Below are 24524 nucleotides of genomic sequence, written 5' to 3' on the forward strand. Positions count from 1 at the left end.
AATCGCCAACTATTTTGATAATCAATTTATCGGTTTAAGTATTTTAAGTAATCAAAACAACAACATTTTGAATATTTATTGGTTTATTTGCTCCATATTTTTTTTATTACACAAACCAAAATTACTCTGTTTTAATGAATTATTTGTTATATGAAGCAAATAAACCAGAAAATATTCACATTTAAGAAGCTGAAAAATCAGAGAACCTGTTTTAATTATTGTAAAAACACTGTAACCAAAAAATCGATTATCAAAATAGTTGACAATTCATTTAGTAATTGATAACTAATCAAAAATCGCTGCAGCTCTACTCCGTATAACAAAGAAATCATTAAAACTGCATACATTTGATTTTGGACAAAACCAGATGTTTGAGAACAATGTTTTCTGACATTTTATGGACAATGAAAACAAATTGAATAATTGACTAAATAATCAATCCATATTTACACCTCGTCTTGAGCTCTAAGGTCAAACAATCTGTTGCTCTTAGACATGCAGAAAACTCGACTCAATACCAGTATTTTCCACAAGTTATGGAACGGCTTACCCTTTCAAATTAAATGTGCCCCCACGACTGAACATTTTAAATCAACTTTAAAAGACCCATCTATTCTCTCTGGCCTTTCCTTTGAGATTAGAACATTCTATTCAGACAGATGTTACTAGATTTTACTACTTCATTATTTTACTTATGTCAGGATTTGCCGTGTTTTATGTTCTTGTTGTACCTTTTTACATCGCAAAGCACTTTGTTCAACCCTGGTTGTTTTTAAACGTGCTATAGAAATAAAGTTGACTTGGAAATGGGGCTTGAGTTTTCAAAACTACATGGATTAAAATGTAAATGTCTTTATCTTTAGTTCAGTACATGGTGAGATAATTCCAGTGTTTTCTTCAGCTCAGTTTGAGGATTGTAAAATTTAGTCTCTACCAACAAGACTCAAAAAGGGTGCTTGCTTTAAATATGTCATATTGTACATCTTGCATTGCTGTAAAATGTAATTACCATTACCTAATTACCATACTATGTTCTTTACAGAGGCATCAAACTGGATAAAACTTAGTTTTAGGACACATGAATAAGAGAAGGACTATGAGATAATTTCTTTTTGCTGCTGTTGAACATCAGAAAAGCATTTCATAATTTATGCAGCAGATAAACTGTAATCTCTCTTAAACAGAGATTTCTTGAGACATTGAACTCCATTAAGTGGATTCTTTCTCCATTGCGTGTGCATACATCTTTCTAAAGATGGAAACATGAGGGATATCTCCATCTGTTACTTAACCTTGTTTTATCCTGGTCAGGTTTCAGTATGATTAAGAATTATCTTTCATTGAAAACATTTGTAAAGCAAAGTGGGCAGTACATCCAAATCAGGAATGCCATAAGTTCATGTGGAGGGAAGGACTGTTATCTTCAGTAATGTATTTTAATGTGGATGTCAGTGTGGTATAAGTATGATAATGAAGTGTCATGAATGTTAACAGACCCAGTCTGGAGTGCATGTGAGGCAACAGTGTATAAAAAAAACAAAAAAAACAACGTATCAGACACAATCTCATTTACACTTTTAATAGCTTCATAATAACCTGTCTGTCTATAGTAATTATTTTAATAAACCCCCTCTAATTGTCCAACATTTGTTCATGACATGAGCACTGTATCAGGCCTGAGGTATTTTGTGGTCACAGCCATTAGACTCTAAGTACCACAATGGACACAGTAAAGCATTTGCATACACTGTGACTAAACATATTTAGTAAGATGACAGCCTCATTTTCCACTCTGATTTGCTTCAGGCTTGGAATGGCTGAACACAAACGGGCCTCTGTCTTTGATCAACGAGCTGGCTGGCAAAGTTGTGCTGCTGGACTTCTTCACCTACTGCTGCATCAACTGCATGCACATCCTGCCTGATCTGCACCAGCTCGAGAAGAAACACTCTGTGGAAGGTATGGACTTCAGGAGTTTACCGTTAAGAGATTTGCAAGAGTTGAGAGAATATATATTTTGTAGATTATTTAGGGTTTCTCTAGTTTCCCAAATCATTCATTCACTATGTCTTGCTAATCTGTCAGGGCAGTTGGAGACAATCCCAGCTGACATTATGTGAGAGGCATGGTACACCATGGACATGTAACCATGATAAATACAGCAGGGGAGATATCTTATCAGGAAAACACTGTTAGATTCACTATAGCATAAGATAAATATGTCAAGATGTTGCTTTAACTATGCCCCAGTGATATCTGTATTCAATAAATAAAACAACATTGTGCTGATCTGTTTTACGACCAGGCCTAGGGGAAAACATATTAAATAAACCATTTAAAAGGTTTATTAAAACAAGCATGAGATGTCTTCTGACAGTCTGGGTGTGAGTGATTCAAGGTAAGTCCCCTGCAGCAGGGATGATCAGGCCTATTATACTGGAACCAGTCAGGATCCCAGGATCAAGCATGCACACCTGCAACCCATCATCACACACTCCCAGGCAGACACATACACGCAAGGAAAGGGAAAACACGACCCTGGGGTCGTAAAAACTGCAATAAAGGAAAAAAAAACGTTACATCCCGGTCGTTTGATTTAAACTCTGCTAAGTGAGGAGTCTGAAATACAGAATCGACAGAAGGCATTGATTGACCTGTCCAGGGTGTACTCCGCGTTTCACCCTGTGTCATGTGGAGGATAAAGCGGTAGAAGATGAGTGAGAGAGTGAGACTACGGAACTGGCAGGAGCATCTCTGAAACAGTGCTGAACCACAATACTGCCATGTGGCTATTCTTGAGTAATGCAGCTATCAAAACAAAGCAGAAGCCAATATTCATAGTCAGAGTCAAATTACAAATTATTCAATAATAAAAATAATTGAAGAAAAGGAGGTAGTAATGCAACAGTACACATATACACATACTGTAAAAAACCAAGAAATTAATTAAAAATTAAATTAAATTATTAAACTTCAAGTGTAAATTTCAAACGTGATGGATGAGCTATTTAATTATTAACTAACTCAATGCAAGGTTAAACCCTGGGTCAGGTATTTTGCTTAAAATATTGCAGGCTTTGCAATTTAGAAATTGCATTGTGTCATATCTTGAATTTGATTTGGAAATGAGAAACTGCTATGTGCTTAATTTGGGTTGTACATATGAAAGGAAAGGAAAGGAAAGCATCTCTATTGTCATTATACTGGTATTGTACAACAAAATGTCGAGGTCAGATGGAGGGTTGATCAGAGCCGCTGCGACTGAGCGCGCCACCACAAGGGACCAACCTGACCGAATGTAACTAACATTCTAACATGTTTTGATGGTGGGAAGAAACCGGAGAGCCCGTGGGAAACCCACGCAGACATGGGGAGCACATGCAAACTCCACACAGAAAGGTCCCAGACCAGGAATTGAACCCAGCACCTTCTTGCTGTGAGGCAACAGTGCTAACCACCATTACTAACCACTGCGCCACCATGCCGCCCATTACATACATTATAGATTAAACATTTAGTTATTAAATAGAGAAGCAAAATAGGGCTGGGGACATTCATTTTACTACAACCTACTCCATACTTTCTCATTCCTATGCCATTGTCTTGTGTTTTCTTTTATTCATAGTAAATTAATAGATTAAATAATTAATATACACGTATATAAATTATTTGCATACACGGGAATGTACAACCCCAAAGAAATGACTGGTTCCTGCTTGTTAACCAAATAAACAGTATCTTGCTGTGCGGCACATTACTGTTGGTCTCTGTGCGTTGGCTGAATAAAAGGAGTAAAAAATAAAGTGTGTAAAAGAAAAGGTACCCGTGGTTCGTGCCTGCCAGCACAAAACACCGGTGCCTTTTCAAAGCGGACATTTTGACGGGTTATGAATTAAATGAATGATGGTTGAGGTCCATTTAGCTTCCTCAGTTTCAGGGTTCATGCTGGCTCATTGTCACACTGTCATGGTTATCCTGGCAACCTGAACTGAACAGAGCCATTGTTGATGTTATCAGTAACACCTGTGCCTTTCCTGCTGAAATACTGTATGTCAAACTGTCTGCTGTTAAAAAAAAAATGGCCCTTGTAAGAGGAAGAAGTCTGGCATGCTTTAAGAGAAAACGCTATTTTGCGTCATGGGACGATTCACTGGGGCAAAAAAAAAAAAATGTTGTACATCAACTTGTCCTCATCTGCTCTAAGAGAATGAACACCCTTATCTCGACTATGAAGAGACAGTGACTAAAAATAATGTCGTAGTGTCAGTGGGTACAAGATAACTTTGGCCTACTGCAGCTCGCTGTGTAGTTCCTTTCATTTTGACAGTGCATGTAAATCAAAGTTGTATCCGACTGGCTCTGGTCCCTCAGGGGACCGTCTCAGAAAACTGCGATTCACTTGTGAGTGGAGCCAGCACACACACGCACGCACGCACGCACACACACATTGCAGTGCCACCACACACTGTATTATCACACAGGCCTTATCTTTGGCACTGCCATGAGTACATTCTGCTGCTGTGGTCAGTGAGGTGTGGGAGCCACCCTGTCCGGTCACTCCCACCGTTCACCCATCGACATCACAATCTGTGCTGCTTCTCTCCTGCTTGGCAGTTGCCGCGAATGACGAAATCCACTTCAGGCTGTGTGAGTGTTGAGGAAGTGTCGAGTAAGCAGCTCCATTCATGAAGGACTGAGGGCTTCTGTTTGCTGTATTATCACCTCAAGTGACTTAAAATACTGTTTGTGTACTGTTGTTAGGGCTTGTAATTTTTATTTAATATCAATATAACTATATATAAATGTGTATACACTGTGCAAACACAGCGCATAATATATGTGTTTTATCTCGGTTTATTTTTCTACAATTATCTGACATTTATTATGGTAATTATTGATATTGACTTGTCCAAACAAAACAAAACAAAGTGATTTTGCATTGTTGTGATTGTATCAAATTAATCACAGCAACAACACACAGTGATAAACTGCTAAATTAATATAAGCAACTAATATGTGAGAATAGATTAAACATATTTTTTAGTCGTGGTTATTTTCATTTGCTATAAATGTAAATGTGCATGTAGTGTGCAGCTTATCAGAAGTTCTTAAGCGGGCCAGGACCCCCAAGGATGTTGTGATACACAGAGCTGCGGTCCTGAAATGATTTTCACAATTCAAATACAATTTCAAAGCAATTAAAAACTAAATGGTCTGTTGAAATAGGGAATCATATTTTTATTTTCCAGTTTAGGCCATGCCGTAGAAACAACTGCAGGCCCTGCCGAAATTAAATGTAACAGCACTTGCTCACATTGTTTGTACAATAAGCTTAGTCAGAAGTGTTTCATGATTACTTAGAAATTTTGACCCATTTCAGCCTGAAGGCTGAACTATTTCCATAACCCTCGCTGAAAGCGTGAAGGAAAACCAACAGCTGGACCTTCAAGGGATTTAGTCACAGACCATATCTGTTTACTTCCTTTTTACTGGGAAATTGTTGATGTGTGTGTGTGTGTGTGTACACGTGGTGTTTTTGTTAACTTGCAATTGATTGTTGTTACGCAACTTGTTGACATTGCGATTGAGAGAAAAGACTCCATAGCGATATTCATGGTGATTTCTAGATGGAAACGGATTTGAATAATTCACATCTTTTAAAAAGCGGCCACTTTCAGTCGAGAAAGAGACATTGTGCTGTTTTGTAAAGGGCTGGAGTACAAAAAAGCAAACATGTGTTCCCAAAATGTTGTGTTTTTTTTTTTAAAGCACCGTTCAAGCCACTTACTTTGTCCTGTTTGTGTCTCTCTTTCTCTGGCTCAGATGGATTGGTTATTGTTGGGGTACACTCTGCCAAATTCCCCAATGAAAAGGTCAGTGCCTTTTATTCATTATTTTGCCTTTTGCAAAGGCTTTTCTGCAAGTGTTTTTTCCCCTCTATGTTCATAACAACAATAAATCCACAAATGGTTTGGGAAAGCTGTTACACAACAATACTTACTTAAAGTGGCTTTGACAGAAGTCCGGATGATGGCTTTTATGTCTCTTCCATGAGAGAGATCACTGTGACTGGCATTTTAGCTCCAGCCAATGAGAAGCAGAATGACGAGGCAAGGTCCTCGACTACTCACTACTTCCAGGAAGACACCAAGGGCTGGACCCCTAGCAATAGCCTCCAAAGGCTGCGATACGGCCAAAACTCTGCAGCTAGGATGCTAATGAGGGCTTGTGAAATACAAACCACATAACACCTATCCTCAAGTCACTCCACTGGGGTAATATACAAGGTCATTCTCCTCACTCATCAGTGCATACACGGGAACGCCACGTTCCCTCTGCTCCACCCATTCAAACTGCCGCCACATGTCCAGGACCAGGTTCGGCAGGGCGCCATGGGGGACAGAGCCTTTTGCATTGCTGCCTCACATCTGTGGAATGTCTTTCCGGAGACCTCGAGGGCTCCTTAATCCACAGAGAGTTTTAAAAGAGGACTTAAAACTCTAATCTTTGGCAGGGCTTTTGATTGTTAAATGCTTATGCTTTTGTTATTTTCTTTTTAGGCCTGTATATATATATATATATATATATATATATGTGTATAAACTTATGTATATAGATATATATATATATATATATACACACCGCTGCTGAATATGTCTTCCTGTTTTCCTTTTTCTGTGCTAAATATAGACTTACTGCCACCTGCTGTTAAGTAAAGTGATTTCCTCTCATGCAGGTGCAGAACCTAGATGCTGAATGTTGATCGGCTGTAAGAGATGTGTGTGCGTGCGTGCGTGCGCGAGTCCAACTTTTTTCACACACATGCCAGTCTAAAGAAGTGTCATGATTGGTCGTAACTCTTTGCCCTCGGCTGATTGTCGGGCCAGCGTGTCCCACGTTCTAAAATGCTCTGTAGTTTGAAGTTGGCAAAAATGGGGCATTGCTGCCAGTAACTCACCCTGGATTTCCACTGGACGCGGAACGGCCGCGGAACGGCCGCGGAACGGTAGCCGTTGCAAATCGCTTCCATTCTAATCAATGTGAGCATTCCCACCGGCCGCGCTGCGGCGCGGATCAGCAGCGGCCCAGAAGCGGCTCGCCGCGCCGCAGCGCTATCGATAGGAATCAGTTCTATTTTTTCCGTTGCCGCTGCTGAACCTCGTAAATTTCAACGAAGCAGATCGCACAAGACAGGAAGTCCGACACAGTATCAAAGTAAAACACTTCCGCCTCCCTTTCAAAATAAAACACAATACGCAGGTCACAACTTCACCTCAACGTTACGGTGCTCCCAGGTCAACAGTCATTTGATCCGAGGGTCTCGGAGACAATGGACGACGAGAGACTGATTATGGAAGTGGAGAAATGAAAGAAGCTGTGTTGTTGTTGTTTCCTTTATACACACAGTCTATCGCGGGATCTCGCGTCCGTTCGAGATTATCGCGCGATCTTCCGTGAATACCGCTGGCTCCCAAGGCTCCGCGCCGCTGCCGTAACGCGCCCGGTGGGGATTGACGTTTGGGAGAGGACGAAGCAGAACCGCGCCGCGGCCGTTCCGCGGCCGTTCCGCGTCCAGTGGAAATCCAGGGTTACAGCCACTTACATGAGCAAAAATGCACATTTAGTTTGTGTATATGTAGGTTGAATGTAGTTGTTTAGATGTAACTTCCAGATAATGTGGGGCAATAGGGGTTGTTGTCATCGTTTACCTGTTTTGCAGGTAGTGATACAAATATTCAGAAGTTTTCTGTTGACCACCTTTCTTTAAGTTTGTTATTAAGTTAATGCAACATAGATATTGAGTCTCATGAATATTTTTTGGATTGGGTGTAAATTAAGAGTCTGGTTAGCCCTGTAGGGACATCATAATTGCTTCACCACCCTTAAATCAAAACAGCTTTAGTTTTATATTTGTAATTTTGCACCAGTATGATGATTTTCTTTCATACAGCTTTGGAATTGTATGGATTTTAATAATAATCCAGCAATGTATTCAGAATGAGTCATAACATGTTCAAATATGTTAATTATATGTACATTTATTTTAGTTTATTCAGGGTTTTTTTGTTGTTGGTATTTGTCACCTTTCTTAGGTGCTGGACAACGTTCGCAGTGCCGTTCTCCGCTATGACATCTGCCATCCAGTGGTGAATGACAGCGAGGCCCGGCTCTGGAATGAACTGGAGGTGTCCTGCTGGCCCACGCTGGTCCTGGTTGGACCACGTGGCAACCTGCTCTTCTCCCTGGTGGGTGAAGGCCACCGCGAAAGGCTGACACTTTTCACTGACAGTGCCCTCCGTTACTACAGGGAGCAGGGTCTGTTAAAGACTCACACATTGGGGATCAAGCTTTACAGAGACTCCCTGCCTCGAAGCATCCTGTCTTTTCCTGGGAAGGTGGCTATAGACATCAGCAAGAAAAGACTGGCCATAGCAGACACTGGACATCACCGGATTTTAGTGGTGGATTCTGCTGGGAATCTCTTACATGTTATAGGAGGTAAGAAATGCAATACAGAACATAAATGCACCTCAAAAAAAGAACAACATCCTTTATGTGTTAATGCTTTGTGGATCTGTACAAATAAAACAAACACTGGAGCGATACTGAGATTTCTGGATTGCTCACATGCCTCAATAACCCTCAGAGAAGCCACATGGTTGTCTTGTGTTGTCCCAAGACCAACGGAGAGGTTGGCAACAGCAGAGACTAATGCATGCTGGTAACTGGCATTAAGTCTGGACAAAAAAAAACACACAGGACTTGTTCTATTTTTTTGTGGATTGATTTTTACCCTGTGTGCACAAAATTCTGTCACAGGGCCTGAAAGTGGGAGACAAGATGGAGACCTGTCTGAAGCCTCCTTTAATTCCCCTCAGGGCGTGGCCATTAAAGGAGATGCAGTTTATGTCGCTGACACAGAAAACCACCTGATCCGAAAGGTATTGTCCGAAAGCGTTTTTTTACAAATATATTATTCATCTTGGTGACTGTCCCCCCCCCAACCCATGTCTGAGCTGGTCTCTGTTTGTGGGTTTTAAGATTGACCTTTTAGAGGGAAGAGTCAGCACCTTAGCTGGCGTGGGAGCCCAAGGCATGGACAAAGAGGGTGGGGCCATGGGACCTCAGCAGCCAATCAGCTCTCCTTGGGATGTGACTCTGGGCACTGCTGGTGAGTGTTGTGGAGCAGTGTGGAAACCTGAAGGGCAACAGTTTATTATCTGTCCCCTCCCTGCCTGCCCTTGCTTTTACCGTCTGCCACACAGAACTCTGTGCTTCTGTTCTGCTGATGGTATACTTTCCGCATGCCACTGTACAATCAATAACACCAGAGATAGACATCAGCCCCTCCTTTGAAATTGCCTCACCATTGTTGTTGTGTTCATGCCTGTTTTGTAGGTCATAGTTCAGGCAGATTGAGGAGACGGTGTAGGTGACAACGTTTCACGCCCTGAGCTTTGAATTCTGCTGTTATCACAGCCTGCCGAGGTGTTTTTTGGCACAACGTTTATTTAGGGCAAATACGTCATTCAAATATATACAGTACGATACATTACATATATGCTCTGAATAAAACAAATTCCATTTTTTATGCAAAGTTCATAGTTTCCGAGCTTTACACGATCCACTTTTACATCAGTTGTGCTTGAAGTTCATGCCGTGTGTTTCAGTATTGTTAGCAGAGAGTAATACGTGTCTTCATTTTTGAGATGATAATAATGAAGCTAATTATGATCTTAAATAATGCGTATATCACACATCACATCTGGGAATCTACACAGGAGGACAGACAATTGAATGAGCTAATAAAGCTATTAGAAGTGGGAGCTGGGAAGTAATTAATGGGAGAAGCCTCTTTCACAAATCCCTCCTAAACTAAGACTATTTATTTTATTTATTCTTTGATTCACATTCAAAGCTCAGTCCATCCTTATAACTTCTTTTTATTCAGACTCCCTTTGTTTGTATTGATTTATTTTATATGAACGAAACTGTTTCTTAAAGTTTTTTAAACTGTAGCTTGGGAATCTTTCTTACCCTTTTTTTGTGTGCATCTTCTCATCAGCCTTTGCATTTTGTCAAACATCACTCAGACACACCTGCAGATTCATTCAGACCAGCAGGTCCCTGAGACGCACTCATGTACAAACCTCTCAACAGCAGATGCGGTACAGTAGGTACAGTAAGTACCGCATCTGCTGTTGCCTAATTTAGCACCGCTGTTAATCACCCCCTGCTTGGGCTCTTATCATTTATACATGTAGAAACAAGTGTATTATGTAATGCTTTAGCTGTGGCTCTTAACATATTTTAAGCTTTAAATAAATGAAATTGCAGCTTGACCAAAAACAATACCCACATCAGAAGAAAATGTGTTTATTAAATAAAGAAAATGTGTGACAAAATTACATTATAAAGTTTTATAAAGTAAGATTCCTTGGCCTATGAAAACACTTAGCATCAAACTCTAATGTATAAATCCTGTTGCCAAAACGCTGCTAGTGTTGCTTCCCCCCACTAAAATTGTATTGTTTTGGTGTAAATTGGGCAGCATACACAAACACACAATAAACAAAATTAAGGAAAATGCAGTTTACGTGCGAGAGGGATGGTGATTCGCTTGTTAGATAATAAGATAATAAACAGGGAGGGAGATAATGATAACTACTGAACTTAAGAAAAATACCCTGACATCGCTCTTAGCGTTGTCTTTGATATAGAGAGAGAAGGAGCAGACGAATCAGCTGATTTCTCCGTATGTGTGTGTGTGTGTGTGGGAGAGAGAGAGAGAGAGAGAGAGAGAGAGAGAGAGAGAGAGAGAGAGAGAGAGAGAGAGAGAGAGAGAGAGAGCTGCTGCAGGGAGATGAATAAACGGAACGATATGATACGTCAGTGTTGATGTCGCCTCGCATTGATCAATGTGGGAAACTCTGGAAATGTTAGGAGCATGAACCCTACTCTATTATTGTGTAACCCTGTTATTAACGTTTATTTTCTAATTTCTAATTAACCTCATGTGGGCTGTATCATGCCCAGGTCTGCTCTAAAGGTATTTCTCAGCTGTTAATGTCTAACTGAGATAAGCTTCTGCAGTGAGTGACCGAGACTCGACTGAGACTTGGCATTTAACTATACACACACACACACACACACTTTAGAAACATAAACACATGTACACATGGTGGAGGCAATCTGACGTTCAGTGAAATGTGGACGAGCCAGGGATCGAGCCGCCAAGCTTCTGGTCACTGAATTTCCCCACCTCTGAGTCATAGACCTTCTTCACTCTGTAAATAAAAACACACAGAAGATGGGGGTTGTTTATTTTAGTGAGGAACACTGTACAGATCAGCAGGAGCAGTTTTGGACGTATGATGTGATAATCTTTTTGCAATCAGCACAGTTAATTAGCAGAATAGATAATTTTAGGTCACGTTGCGCTGATGGGCGACTCAACCTGCTGCTTTGAAACATCACACACTGGGAGGATGTTCTATTAGACCTTTTAACTTAATTTAACGTTGTCCTTTGAGAGTACGTTCAAACGCTCATTGCATATTCATAACTCCTCCACCATGTAGATGAATAATTGACCAGATCCAGAGGACCCTACACCTTTTTGTACCACAAAGTGTCACTGATGCTGTCAGCGCCTGTCAACTGTGCCTGACAGTCCACCAGATGTGACCGAGAAAGGCTGAGTTCTGCCCTGCATTAAAAATACAACTGAGTTGCCGTGAGACTCTGAGGGTTGTCTATCCATCATGGTGGGCGCACTGTCACAGCCGAGTACGTCAGCAGTGGCATATGGGTTTTGTCAGACAGGGTGCTGCTGTCACCGAAACCTGCAGAGCTCCGTCTCTCACTCATTTATGACGCTTGTGACACTTTTAATACACAGATATTTCTTTGGAGCAGAGTTAAAAGATTTAAGGTTCAAGAGAGGTAGAAGTTGACATCCTGAACAACTTCCTTATATACATTTAGGTCAAACGTTTCCTGCTTATTTAAACTCACTGTGTTTACTCTGTGTGTGTTTTATTTACATGCGTAGGTGGTGGTGAAGACAATGTGCTGTGGATAGCCATGGCAGGGACCCACCAGATCTGGGCTTTGTTTCTAACAGATGGAAAACTGCCCAAGGGAAGGTGAGAGACTGGTACATGACCACAATCATGGCCACATGACCAACCTTTGACGACCATGGCGACCTTTTTAAACCCATTAGATGAATCTACTTAAAGACGAATACAAATAATAGATACATTTCCCCCACAAGTATGTTTTATCTGTGTCTGTCTGAGTGATCACAGGAAATCAATGACACATTTTCCACATTAATCACAAAATAAAAGATTCTAAACATTGTCAAAGATGAAATGTCTATGATGAATTAAAACAATATTATTTGACGACTTATTTGAAGACACTGTGCGTGATTGTCTTTCTCTTTTCTCTTTTACAAAACCAACAGTGAATCCAAGGCAGGGACGTGCCTGCGATGGGCAGGTAGTGGCAACGAGGAGAACCGAAACAACTCCTATCCTCACAAGGCTGGCTTTGCTCAGCCGTCAGGCCTGGCTTTAGCCCCCGAGGAGCCGTGGAGCTGCCTGTACGTGGCTGATAGTGAGAGCAGCACCATCCGCACCATCGCACTGAAGGATGGAGGAGTCAAGGTGCTGGTCGGGGGAGAGAGAGACCCTCTGGTGGGTATATAACAGCTGGATGAATAGATACTGAAGGAATTTAGAAGTCTTAACTACAGACAAACTTTTAGAAAAAGTTAATATACGATTTTATATATACTGTATATACATAGATATTTACTTCAGAACGAACCAAAAACATGTTCTGTAAGTAAATCAAACCCCCACTCTTTATTGGGGGTTTAACTAGAACAATTCAACAGGTTTAACTCCAATTACAGCATTATAGGCAGATTATTTTTTTCACTTTACCCATGAAAATTGCTATGTTATAATGTCTACATTTTTGTATCAGAATACAGATTGGAAATTGTGAATGTGCTTTTGCTGAAGTAAGACTTGTGAGTGAGGCATGCTCTCACTGAAAACATGGCTACCAGCAGGGATCTTAACTCAAAGCCTCTTTTGATAAACTCTGCACCTGCTTAAGTCCATGCAGAGGTGACTGCTCCAAGACAGCAAGGGAAGCGCTGCTTCTTCTAAAATGTCATAATATAAATGGTCAAACATGTACTGTTGTGCGCTAGAACGTGGTAAGCTTTATGATTATTTCGTTCAGAATCAGACGTTTATCACAGATTGTCAGATATTCCCATATATTCTCACAACAGCACGGTGCCTTTAAAACCAGTGGAAGCTCAGTTTTAATTTTATTTCTATGAGACAGCACAGAATAGCTTTTTTTTTTTTTTAGAGGAAAATTGTCACTTCCAGGGAAGCTCAGCGTCTCTGGGAGTCAATGGAGCAGTGGTTGGATTGACGTATGATGATTGGAGGAAATGTCTAGAAATAAATAGCAGTCCACTGTTTGTTATTTGCTCTGCGATATAGACCATTTCCGTTTCTACATATTATACACTGTAAATGAAAACACTGGGTCCACGATATCTTCAGTATATATTTGCCTTTTTATCTCGTCATGAGACGGCCTTTTCGGATTGAAAACTCAAGTTTGTTTCACTTAAGAATCTGCTGTTTCCCTGTGAGCTTACAACTCTGACTTTCTCTATGGACCTCAGTGCAGGCGAGTGAGGAGTTTCCAGGAGGAAAAGGCAAAGATATTGTACACTTGGACAGGTGTTGATCTAATTAGGTGAGCCTTTTGTACAGTGAGAGCGAACCTTCATGTCGAGACTAGTTCTCAGTGCGGGGGGTGCACACAGCACAGTTGCCACTGACCATGTGTCAATACAATAATGGACCTTTAGGTGTTTTATCACCTTAAGGTCCATTAGTTTTTACACTCGTATACAGCATATGGTTGGTTCTGTCCCCTTAGGTGTTGTCATAAATTGAAAAGTGACTTGAAAAGAAAGTGTTGTAAATTGAAAGCTAGTCCCAAAAGCAGAACTAAATAACCGCCTGTCCAGGACTTTCAGCGATGATACATCGTGTACCTGGCTCCGCCACCATCCATCAACCACAAACATACAATGTGAACGTTGCACAGTAGTGTACTACAGTTCCTGCTACAGAAAACACTCACAATCACAAGTCATTAAGGGGTCATTCCTCTATAGATGGAGAATATTGATTTTTTTTTCAAGCCATAAAAAAAAGCTTGATTGTTTGTCACTGAAGCAAAGCCTAAAGAAAACAATCTTTGTACACGCGCTGTGCTGCAGTTTTCCCACCACCGTTGTGTACAGTATTTCCTGGAGAGTCCCAAGAACTTAAAAGCTTGTTGTCAGCCATAGGCAATTATTAGTAATTTACTGGAACACAGTTTATTTAATGTGGCAATGATCCAACATAAACCACTGATTTACCGTAGGGTTTACTGCCTGTAGACATTTCAGCTCTTTAGCTTGAACGAGGAAACGTTGTTTGTAATTGGTTATAAGTAAATGTGCATTTATAAATACATTACTGTTCCCAGTCTCCTTTAGTTAGTTTTTTCAGTCTCGGCATACTGTTTATTAAAATGCCTTTGTTTTTCAAGTGAAAGAAACGGCAGTATCTTTGCATAGCAAGGTGTTCAAATCACAAAGGCAGATTTTTACGATATTGTCAAATATTTATAATAAATTGTGTTAGATATGAATAAAAACATCTGGAAAACATTGTCACACAGCTGTGATTGCGTTTCAGCAACGCTGATATAGACACAGTCACAGGTTTGCAAAAAAACCTGCACTCCTGTGCAAGTTTTGCACAGGAGTGCAGGTTTTTTTGCACTAAAATCTTGAGAATTTCTGTTTTCTTTTAATATTACAACTTCAATTTCAGACTTTTTTCCCTGAAAAAAACATTGTAATTAAAGCTGCAGTAGGCACGATTATTGGGAAATGAATTAATTGTTGAGAGATCCACAGATTGTTGAAATCCAGATGAGCACAGACAATTGTTTCATACACAACAGAAAATCACTCGAGGCAACCTCTCAATCTCTAATATTGACATGTGATTAGTTGATCAACACCTTTCCTTTGTTGGTTTCTTTGCAGTGTAGGATATTTTTGCTGATGCTGGAGTAGTGCTGACGCCACTGAGGCAACTTTTATGCCCTCCCTCTCTCTCTCTCTGAACTGACCTCATGATTAGTCCAATTTACATGATGCTACAGATTTACAGATGTGAGGCAGTAAAGGGAACCCAAACTCCTGTTTATTGTTGTTTAATACAATCTCCAATGAGAGAGTGGAAAGATACATTGACTTAAAGAACTCCTCAAAAGTGATTTATACAGTAGAAAATAGGAAAATGGTGTTCATTAATGTAAAAAATGAAGTCCATTGTCAGTTCGTCCGAACAAGCAACCTTGTGTTTTTTTTCAAAATGTCCGGAGGATTCCAGGTGTTCAGATATTCACCATCACTGCGGGAGTGTGTCCATTTTATTATATTTTGCATTATATTTTATTTTGCATTATAACTGTTTCCACACTTCTATTAAATCAATTTTCCCCATTCTTCAGTCTTGGACTGAGCGCTCCCTTTGCACTGTAAACACACAAATTGCTGCTGCATCACACTCAGTTAAAAATTGGCTAGGGCTTATACTATTATACTGACAGAATTATTTTGGTTTGTGGACAAAGCAAGACATTTGAGAAAATCATCATTTCGAGGTTTGGGAAACACAAATACATTTTTTAAATAGATAGATTATTCATTTTATTTTTATCTAATCAATTAATTGTGGCAATCATCTAGAGATGAATCAATTATGATTAATGGTTAATGGTTAGTTGCTGCCCTAAAATGGGCACACTCCTCCAGTGATGGTGAATATCTGAACACCTGTAATCCTCCTGACATTTTGAACAAAACCTGCTGATGCAGTAACTGGTTTTTCTTTCTTTTTTTGGTTGCTGCTATCGAGTGAAAGCCGTAGCCGTGGAGATTGTTTTCTTAAAAGATTGTTATCTCTGTTTTGTTGGTTGAGCTGAGTGAAAAGCTGTTTATTTCTCTTCTTTCCAATTTCTCACAAACTGGTGCTTGTTTGGCTCCAATGCTCATTTGTCTTTGGGATCACATTGGCCTTTAACGATCTGTAGCAAGAAAAAAAAGAAGAAGAAACAACTGTTTCCAGTTTCCACATAATTAGAAAACGTCCCCTCCTGTAATTTCTAATGACAAAGTGTTGTGCTTTTCTTCAAGTTCGACCTCTCGAGTGATTCACCTTTGTACGAGTGGACATGGTGATTTAAGATATCGTCATCTCTATTGTCACAGTGTTATTATATGAATTATTCAGAAACCTGATGACATGATGACGCCAATTTTTCTATACATCATTTTCTACAAGGTTTCAGCTCATTGTTGGTTTTCTTCTTCCTCTTCTTAATAGATGCTTTAAATTTGTTTTGAGGCTGTTTGTAAATGTGTACTGTCGTCTTTGAGCTCTTCCATTAATCTTAAGCACCAATGTCACAAGTTTCCGTATGCATCTTCATTTGATCTCTTTGTCTCCTTTGAACCAGAACCTCTTTGCTTTCGGGGATGTAGATGGGAAAGGAGTGGACGCGAAGCTGCAGCATCCCCTCGGCGTTGCCTGGGCTCCTGAACAAAGCCTGCTCTATGTGGCCGACTCCTACAATCACAAGGTAATTGCTGTGTGTCACAAGGCTGCAGTTCAAAGCAGCATCACGCTCATATTTGATGCTTCTGCCACCGTAAGCCCTCCTTCAAGTTGCTGAGTGGCGACACAAAGCGTGACTCATTTTGATCACATGCCATCCCTTTTTTTTGTTGACATTTCTTTATGTCTGTGTGGTTTAGATCAAGGTGGTGAATCCAAAGACGAAGCGGTGTTGCACATTGGCAGGGAAGGGAGAGGCTGGAGATAGTCTGGGACCTGAATTTGACAAAACCTGCTTTAATGAACCTGGAGGAATCTGTGTCAGCGGTGACGGGACGCTGCTTTACGTGGCAGATACCAACAACCACCAAGTCAAGATGCTGGACCTGGTGTCCAAGACTGTCTCACTGGTCAGTCATGTGAAATTTAATTTGTGAATGTTTTATTTTATTTTACTTGATTTTGGATGTGTTTAGGTTAAAATGGAAGGACACGGTGACCTCCTTACTCCTCTATTTAATTTTCACGCCCTCATTTCTCTCCTGTCCAGTTTCCTATATCCGTAGACTGCACAGACACTGCACCAGCAAAACCTCCAGCTCGTGCCAAAGCCCCCATACTGCCCAAATCAGCTGCCAGGAAAGCCATGCCACCAGTGGCAGTGTGTGTGGGCCAGACTCTCAACCTGTTCCTCACCTTGTCCCTTCCAAAAGGAAGCAAACTCACTGACGAGGCCCCCAGCTGCTGGGCTCTCTCTGCAGAGGGTGAGACAAAGTTCATTTACTGTTACAAATGTCATCAGCTTCATCACAGAGTCACATTTGGCTTTATGACCTACCCCCATGAAAGGCATCTTAAGCGTTCACATTGCTACTGTTATATCAGTAGATTTAAAGCGCCAGCTCCTTTTTCTTTTCATAATTCTGCATCTCTTTGATTTTTCTGAATAGAAACAATGACATCATTTGTATGTCGCATCCTTCTGAAAACAGGCTCTGTCCAGCAGTACTGTGCAACCTGACGGAGGGAGTGTTCGTGTGTATTCAGCAGCATTGCAGTGGTGGGCGGAGTTAAGAAGCATTATTTGTCCCATGAATGACCAGGTTTTTTGAGTAGTAGAATTCCCTTCTGAAACTTTACCTGCAATGCTGCTGTTGCCTCCACAACATTGACTTAACAAATCACTTCCTGTGCGCAGCATGGAAATGTGTCTCGGTGATCTAAACACTACCATATTAAGAAATACAGAGAGAGACGTGTGTCGCTGATAAGCTTAATCAGCATTGTCTGAACTCACTTGGCAATGGTTAGAATGTCCCAGTCATTTGTTTCTGTATAAAGTTACACACTGCAGTTTTAGTACTAGACATTTGTTTTTAGTATTATTTGAAATAATGAGTTTGTGATTTCTTACAAACGCAGGCTTCTCCACTCTGGCTGCTTACTGCGAGATTTACCATCTTAATATCCCCATTAGCCACCTAACTGCCAGGTCACTATCATTTGACTCGTTCTGTACCAAGGCAGTAATGAACACCAAAGCTAGACAGACCTGCTGCTGTGCCTACACCTGGTTGTTACGCTGATGATTTGGGAAACATTTCAATGTGTTCAGGCAACAGTTTTTGACAAAGGCTTGACAAAATACCTGCTGAAAAAGATTTATTGCAGAGAAGACTGTCAGAAATGTACACTTTCTCAGACCGTGTGCGCTCTTGAAGAAGTTAGAAGAAACCAGAACATATTTACTGTCAAGATGCTGAAATAATGAAACAAAATGAATAGTAGCCTAGTTTCCATGTTATCTGTTAGGGAAGCTAAAGCCAGAGTTGCAACCTCAACTTGTTCTCTACCGCTGTGTTCTCGCAGCCTCTCCTACTTGGCTTTATTTTGGTCTCTGATCCATGATCCTGCCAAAAAATAATGGAAGTGAAGGATGCTTAACCTTCATGCCATTCTCACTCGAGAACAACCCACATCTGGGATTTATTGTTCTCAGCTGAGTTCAGCACTCTGTGAAAGCATCCAGTGAGGTTATACCTGGGGTGGATCATTTCAAATATGTTAGAAAGGCTTTATTTGAAGTCCTCAGTTTCATAATCAACAGCAGTCCGACTGACCCTGGGGTCAAGCATGAAGTGGTCTGAGATTTGTCGGTGGCGGCTGATGGTCGGTTCATTGGGTTTGGAACAAAAGTGTCTCCATCAGTCGGAGTGATACAGTATGCAGCGAGAGATATCAGGCGAGCTATTTTTAGTACATTTTGATAAGACGACATGCCTTGGTTCACATAATTAGCATCCAGGCTATGTTATGTGATCCTTCTCCGCTGTCCGACTGTATGCAGTCTGGACTTAATGCTGATCAGATCAGAGCACAGGCAGGAATTTTAATGGATCACGTTAGAAGAGCTCGCCCGATCTAAAGTGTCTTTTAGTGGCTTTTCAGAAATGGCTTCCCTGGGACCTCATGTTAGGCATCAGCTTCATTAATCACTGCTGACATGGATTTGCCAGACTCTGGCGTAATATTTTCTCACAGTGGATGTTCTTGCTTTTTTTTTCTCTGACTTTGATTTATCTTTTGAGTGGTCATGTCCTTTTTGGATGTGTATTTGTGTCTAAAAATAACTCCAAATCCACGTCCTTGCCCTCACTTCATCTGATTCAGTGGGGGTATGTGGGTTTGGAGTAATATTTTAGCCAATTCCATTTAGCAGCGATGTGTATTGCTCTGACTCCAGCCAATCTTGTAAACAGAGTGCACCTTGCAGTCCTCCACAATACATTTTAGATGTCTGACATTTTTATACAAACACATTTACTTTGTGAATGAACTGATGTCAGAATAAGCAGTGGTCATATTTTGTATGATTCACCTCCAGCCAAGAGCATTTGTATTTTGCGCATTCGTTTTTTAATGACTAAATGTTAATGGAATACCTCCACACTGATGACTTTATGACGATTTAAATGCTCATGCTACATCCACAGGAACATCTTAAGAACATTCTTTCAAATTTCAAACTTCTGTGACTTGTAAAGCAGTTGTTTTTCAATGTACTGAATCATTAGAATCAGTTAATTATAAAAATATAAAAGATTTGTTCAGTACTTCCTGCATGACCGGAGCACAGACTCCTTCTGACACAGTCACCGGACTGAAATACAGTGGCAGGGGTTGTGATGTGGCTCGCTGCTCATGATCGTAGGCTTTCAGCAGTGCTGTCTCTAAATACACCAGACTCCTCTGTTAAATATGGAGATTTTAGACGTTTAGATGCCAAATTATGGAGATTACTGCAATTTTTCTGGACTTTTTAACTGATCTACAGTTCGACTTTGTTCACTTTGGTTCTTGTGTCGGACGTCTTGCTCGTGCCTCTTCAAGTGACGGCACTCGAGTCGAGTTTTGCGGGGACCATGTAGTGGAAAAGCGGCTTTTGTCTACACTTGTAATAGATATAATTATTACTCTGTTATAGTTATGTATAGCATAGATATATGATAGGTCTTTCCTAGACATGTGCTGCGTACATTTGTGTTAATACACACAATATGACAGAAGAACCAGACCCAAAATGTCCTAATTTAAAAAGAAAAAAGAGTCTATTTCCCTTGTCGCTGTGATAAGCTGTTTTGGCTGTGCACCCTAACGCTGTGGTGCAGGGAGAGAAAGGAAGTCACAGAAGGCATCAGGTTCCTTTTATAGTGATGTGCTATTAAACTGAGAAAACACATCAAACAGCCAAAGCTGAGCAGGATTAAATCATGAAGCTAAGAGTCATACAGTGCAGAGACTCCTCTGTTCATTTACTAGCTTCAACAGCTCGTCTGAGCTCACTGAGCTGACACCAGTGATTGACAGCGTTGAGGCCTGATTTTGGCAGGTTCTGTTGAAGAGTCTGCATCCATCTGCATCTTTTCCAGCATGACGTTATGATGCGCACATTTTAGCAGCGATCTATAATCGCTCGAATTACTGCTTAGATTGAAAGAGGGACTGTAATGAAAGATATGAGTGCAATTACTGTGGCACATTTGTGTTGAATGTGACAAACTGGAGGAAAAAGCTAAAAAATTACCCTTATACCCGCTCATTTAGGTGGAAAAGAGATCTGAGACTTATAAATGAACTGCTTAGATTTGGGTGACCAAAGATCAAGGTCACAATGGCCTCACAAAATCTTATTGGCCTCTTGATATTGAATTTAATTATTGAACTATATTCCTTTGACAACGCTGCCCAGGATTTTTAAAGCAGAACTTTGAAAGTCGGTTCACTTTTTCATCTATTTCTTCATGTTTTAACAATCACAGTGACTAAAAATCCTGCGCAGTCCCGCTTTGATTTTGAATGCAGTACCTGTTTTAAACACTATTTGCGTTACTTACATAAAACCCTTTTAACATCACAAATGCTCATTCTTGTTTTCCACAGGTAATGAGTGGCTGCTGGACAGTGAGGTGGTCACAGGTGAGGTCCTGGATCTGTCGAAGCCCGTCCGCATCTCGACCAAACTTCCATCAGTTTGGAACGACTCCAACGGCAATCCGAGTCTCACTCTGAGTGTCTGGGTCTATTACTGTAAGGAAGCAGGAAAAGCCTGTATGATGAAAGCGGCCTCCTTCACGCAGCCTCTTCAAATGAGTGGCAGTCCTGCAGGGGAAGAGGTCACCGTGACATTGGCTCATACCTTCTAAAGCCACTCACTTGTTTTGATTAAAGCAGCCACAAAGGAGCCGCTCTGTGAGATAATACCACGTCATTGTCACCTCGGATCTCGACTTACTCCGTCCCCTGTTTTCTTCATAGTCCTGGAGAAAAGACCCATTTGAACAAAAATACACCATACCAAGCTGACTTCTTCATTTTCTTCTAATTGAATTTCATCTCAAACAGATTCAGAAGTCCTTTCTATGAAACTCTCCAGGCATTTTGCAGCAGCACGAGTGTACTGCAAACTCAAAACACAGCCTAAACGTCTACAGAATAGTATTTATGCAACAAACTTTCCAGAATAGATCGTATTGGTTATGTGCTGATGAAAAATCCTCCTTATATATCACTTAATGTACTTCAAAAATCAAATCATCTCTGTAGATTTAATGAGTATGGTTGGAAGCGATGATTGTCTAATTTGGCGATGATGACGCTGGTGATGGATGAACACGCAAAAATATCAGAGACGAGACACAGAATTAGCAGAAGCCTCCTGTTTAGTGCCAGAAACAAGTTTCCCATGAAAATGAAGATATTTAACTTGGTAATTCGAAAAAAAGAGGCTTTTGAATTCTAATATTATCGAGTTGTGTCCAGTTTCTCATAAATGCACCGTCTCGTCTTTGATCTCAGACGAGGCGGAGATGTAATAAGTGGAAAAGGAAGGGAAATGAAACCTTTATAAAAAAAAGTTATCTATGCAGAGACTCACTTTTTATATTATCATTAAAATATTAAAGATGTCTAACACTAGAGTATTAATACACATCACCATCTCTTAATGCAGTGTTTCTCCATCAGCCCCGCTCCAGCACACCTGATACAGATGAATGACTCTTTATCAGGCTTCTGCAGAGCTTGATGACGAGCTGTTCATAGGAATCAGGTGTGTTGGAGCAGGGAAAACATCAAAAACACGCAGGGCACTGGGTCCCCGAGGACCAGGATGGAGAAACACTGCTTGAATGGTGAAGAAGCTGCATCAGGCATCACGTGATTATGTTTGACATTGTGCTGAATTTAATCATGAACTAATCATGATGGTGGAAAAGAATGGAAAGTGTTGGCTTAATTTTGGTAAATTTAGCCAGATCATGGCAAATTATATCATATTTAAGAAACATACTCTGCTAACAGAAACTCCTGGTACTCCATTCCAAACAAACAGTTTAAGTTTCAATGTGTTTAATCAGCAGTGGTGATTTTGACTTTGCTCAACATTTATATTTATTACTTTTTAATAGCGACTTCAAATCACTCACTCACCGTTAAATTGTGGTTCAATATGTAGCTACTAACTTGACACGGTGTTAGCATTACCTTTTAGAATGTCTAATTTATGTTCTTCAGAAAAACGGTAACTAAGTAACTGAACAGCACATGACCAAAAGGGAAGGGAACTTGTAAGTGACGGGTTGCTGGTTCAAGTTCATGCCGGGTCAAGCGCTGGAGTACCCAATTCCCATTGCTCAATGTTAATTGGACACTCCATTGTACTCCTAAATGGGAGGGTTACGTCTAAAACTCTGGTAAAGACGGAGAAGCCAAAAGAAAGACAAAGTAACTGAATCTTTTCATATCATGTCTTTAATTTTGAACACCATAGTGCTATGAATAAGTCTGGTTATCAGTGAGCAGCATTGGTGTCGTATGTTTGCAGTGGTTCAGCCTGGACTGTGCCTTCTCATGCATTTGTCTCCATACAAACACGTTCATCGTCTCTCATGTTTACACTCTCAGCTTTGTTCTGTGTGACCGATCCACTCTTTTAATCACAATTATTTCAGACACGTGGAACCCGGTTTTTTTTTGATATGCACTGTAAAAATATTGCTGTTACGCAAGTGCTGAATGAAGTGCCTGTTTGCAATAAAAGAGGGAAGCGACCTCCGGCGAACCGCTGACACTGGCCGACTGCTGCTTCAGCAATGAGAACACTGTGGGATATTGTATTAAGAAAACAAAGTCTTATTAAAATCTCTCCATCTCGCTCCATGCGTTTATACACTTAATCTCTTCTCCACAAAGGGAACATAATAGGGAAGAAGATGCTCTAATGATGAGACCGTGCCATGCCTCGTGTATTCTGTTGTAATGTAATACGATGATGATGATGTGGAAGTCGTTATTGTCATTTTCCCTTATTGGTTTTCAGAGTTATGAGCTGTTGTCAGGAACGGGGCCGCAGAGTGTTTTGATTGTCATCGCCGTGTCATGTCTCATAACGTAATTGAGCTTGTCGGATTGTTTTTATTTGGTTTGGATCACTCGGCCCAAGTGCCTCGGAGACGGCGTGTTACTGTAGAGATGCTATATGAATAGACTGTATCAGAAGCAATAATATATCTCTGTTAAAGGGAAACGTCTTTTTTTAATTCCCTACTTTCTTTTTAAATAAATGACTCGTGTTTTGCCAGCCTGTTCTCTGTGCTCACTCGTGCCTTTGGAATTTGCTTAATAAACAGTAATGAGCTTGAGTAGCTGCTTCTGGCCATTAAGTTTCTAAATGAAGTGTTTCCCCCAATCTCACTTGAATTCTTCTCACACTAGCGCCTTCTCAAGACATGCTTTTGTGCTCCGAGTTATGTCTCTGCAGCAAAACACATGAAAAAACACACCCTAATAGCCTGGCTGTAAATGTGTGGCAGGTTTGTGACTGAATGTCTACCATTCCTGAAAATCCTCATCACCGTCTCCTCACGAGCGGGAGATTTGATCAAAGGCTTCACAAATGAGCGCCGTCCCTCATTAGTAACATGCCGCGGTCTCAGGTTACATGTGTGAGCTGACCACAGATGACAGACTCGATGTTCCCATCATGCAATAAATACGTGACGTTGGTCTCGGCCGCTGAACCACCGGTCACGATCAGCTCACAGGAAACGGACGAATAAAAGCAGGACACGTTTGTCTGTCATTGTAGTTACTATAACCTGTATTATTGTAACCTGTTTCTTTCACCCTTTAACTCACAGGTGAATTGACTGGTATTTCATTGTAAAAAAAAAAAAAAAAAAAGTGATTTTAATACTAACCCTAACTTACTTTCCTAAATTGTAGTTAATAACTTAT

General features: G+C 40.6%; 1 protein-coding gene across 1 annotated transcript in view; it reads left to right on the forward strand.

Moving 5' to 3' along the window:
- The window catches only part of nhlrc2 (NHL repeat containing 2), a 25135-nt gene extending 1267 nt beyond the window's left edge, over positions 1-23868 (forward strand). The window contains exons 2-12 of the mRNA XM_058620700.1: positions 1807-1959; positions 5824-5873; positions 8094-8499; positions 8821-8942; positions 9043-9172; positions 12056-12149; positions 12476-12707; positions 16633-16755; positions 16931-17140; positions 17281-17494; positions 21171-23868. Coding sequence (XP_058476683.1) covers positions 1807-1959; positions 5824-5873; positions 8094-8499; positions 8821-8942; positions 9043-9172; positions 12056-12149; positions 12476-12707; positions 16633-16755; positions 16931-17140; positions 17281-17494; positions 21171-21433 — 1997 coding nt within the window. The 3' untranslated portion in view covers positions 21434-23868. The remainder of the gene's footprint in view (positions 1-1806; positions 1960-5823; positions 5874-8093; positions 8500-8820; positions 8943-9042; positions 9173-12055; positions 12150-12475; positions 12708-16632; positions 16756-16930; positions 17141-17280; positions 17495-21170) is intronic.
- Positions 23869-24524: the final 656 nt, after the last annotated feature.

This window comes from Solea solea, chromosome 21 (genome assembly GCF_958295425.1).
Source record: "Solea solea chromosome 21, fSolSol10.1, whole genome shotgun sequence".
NCBI lineage: Eukaryota > Metazoa > Chordata > Actinopteri > Pleuronectiformes > Soleidae > Solea > Solea solea.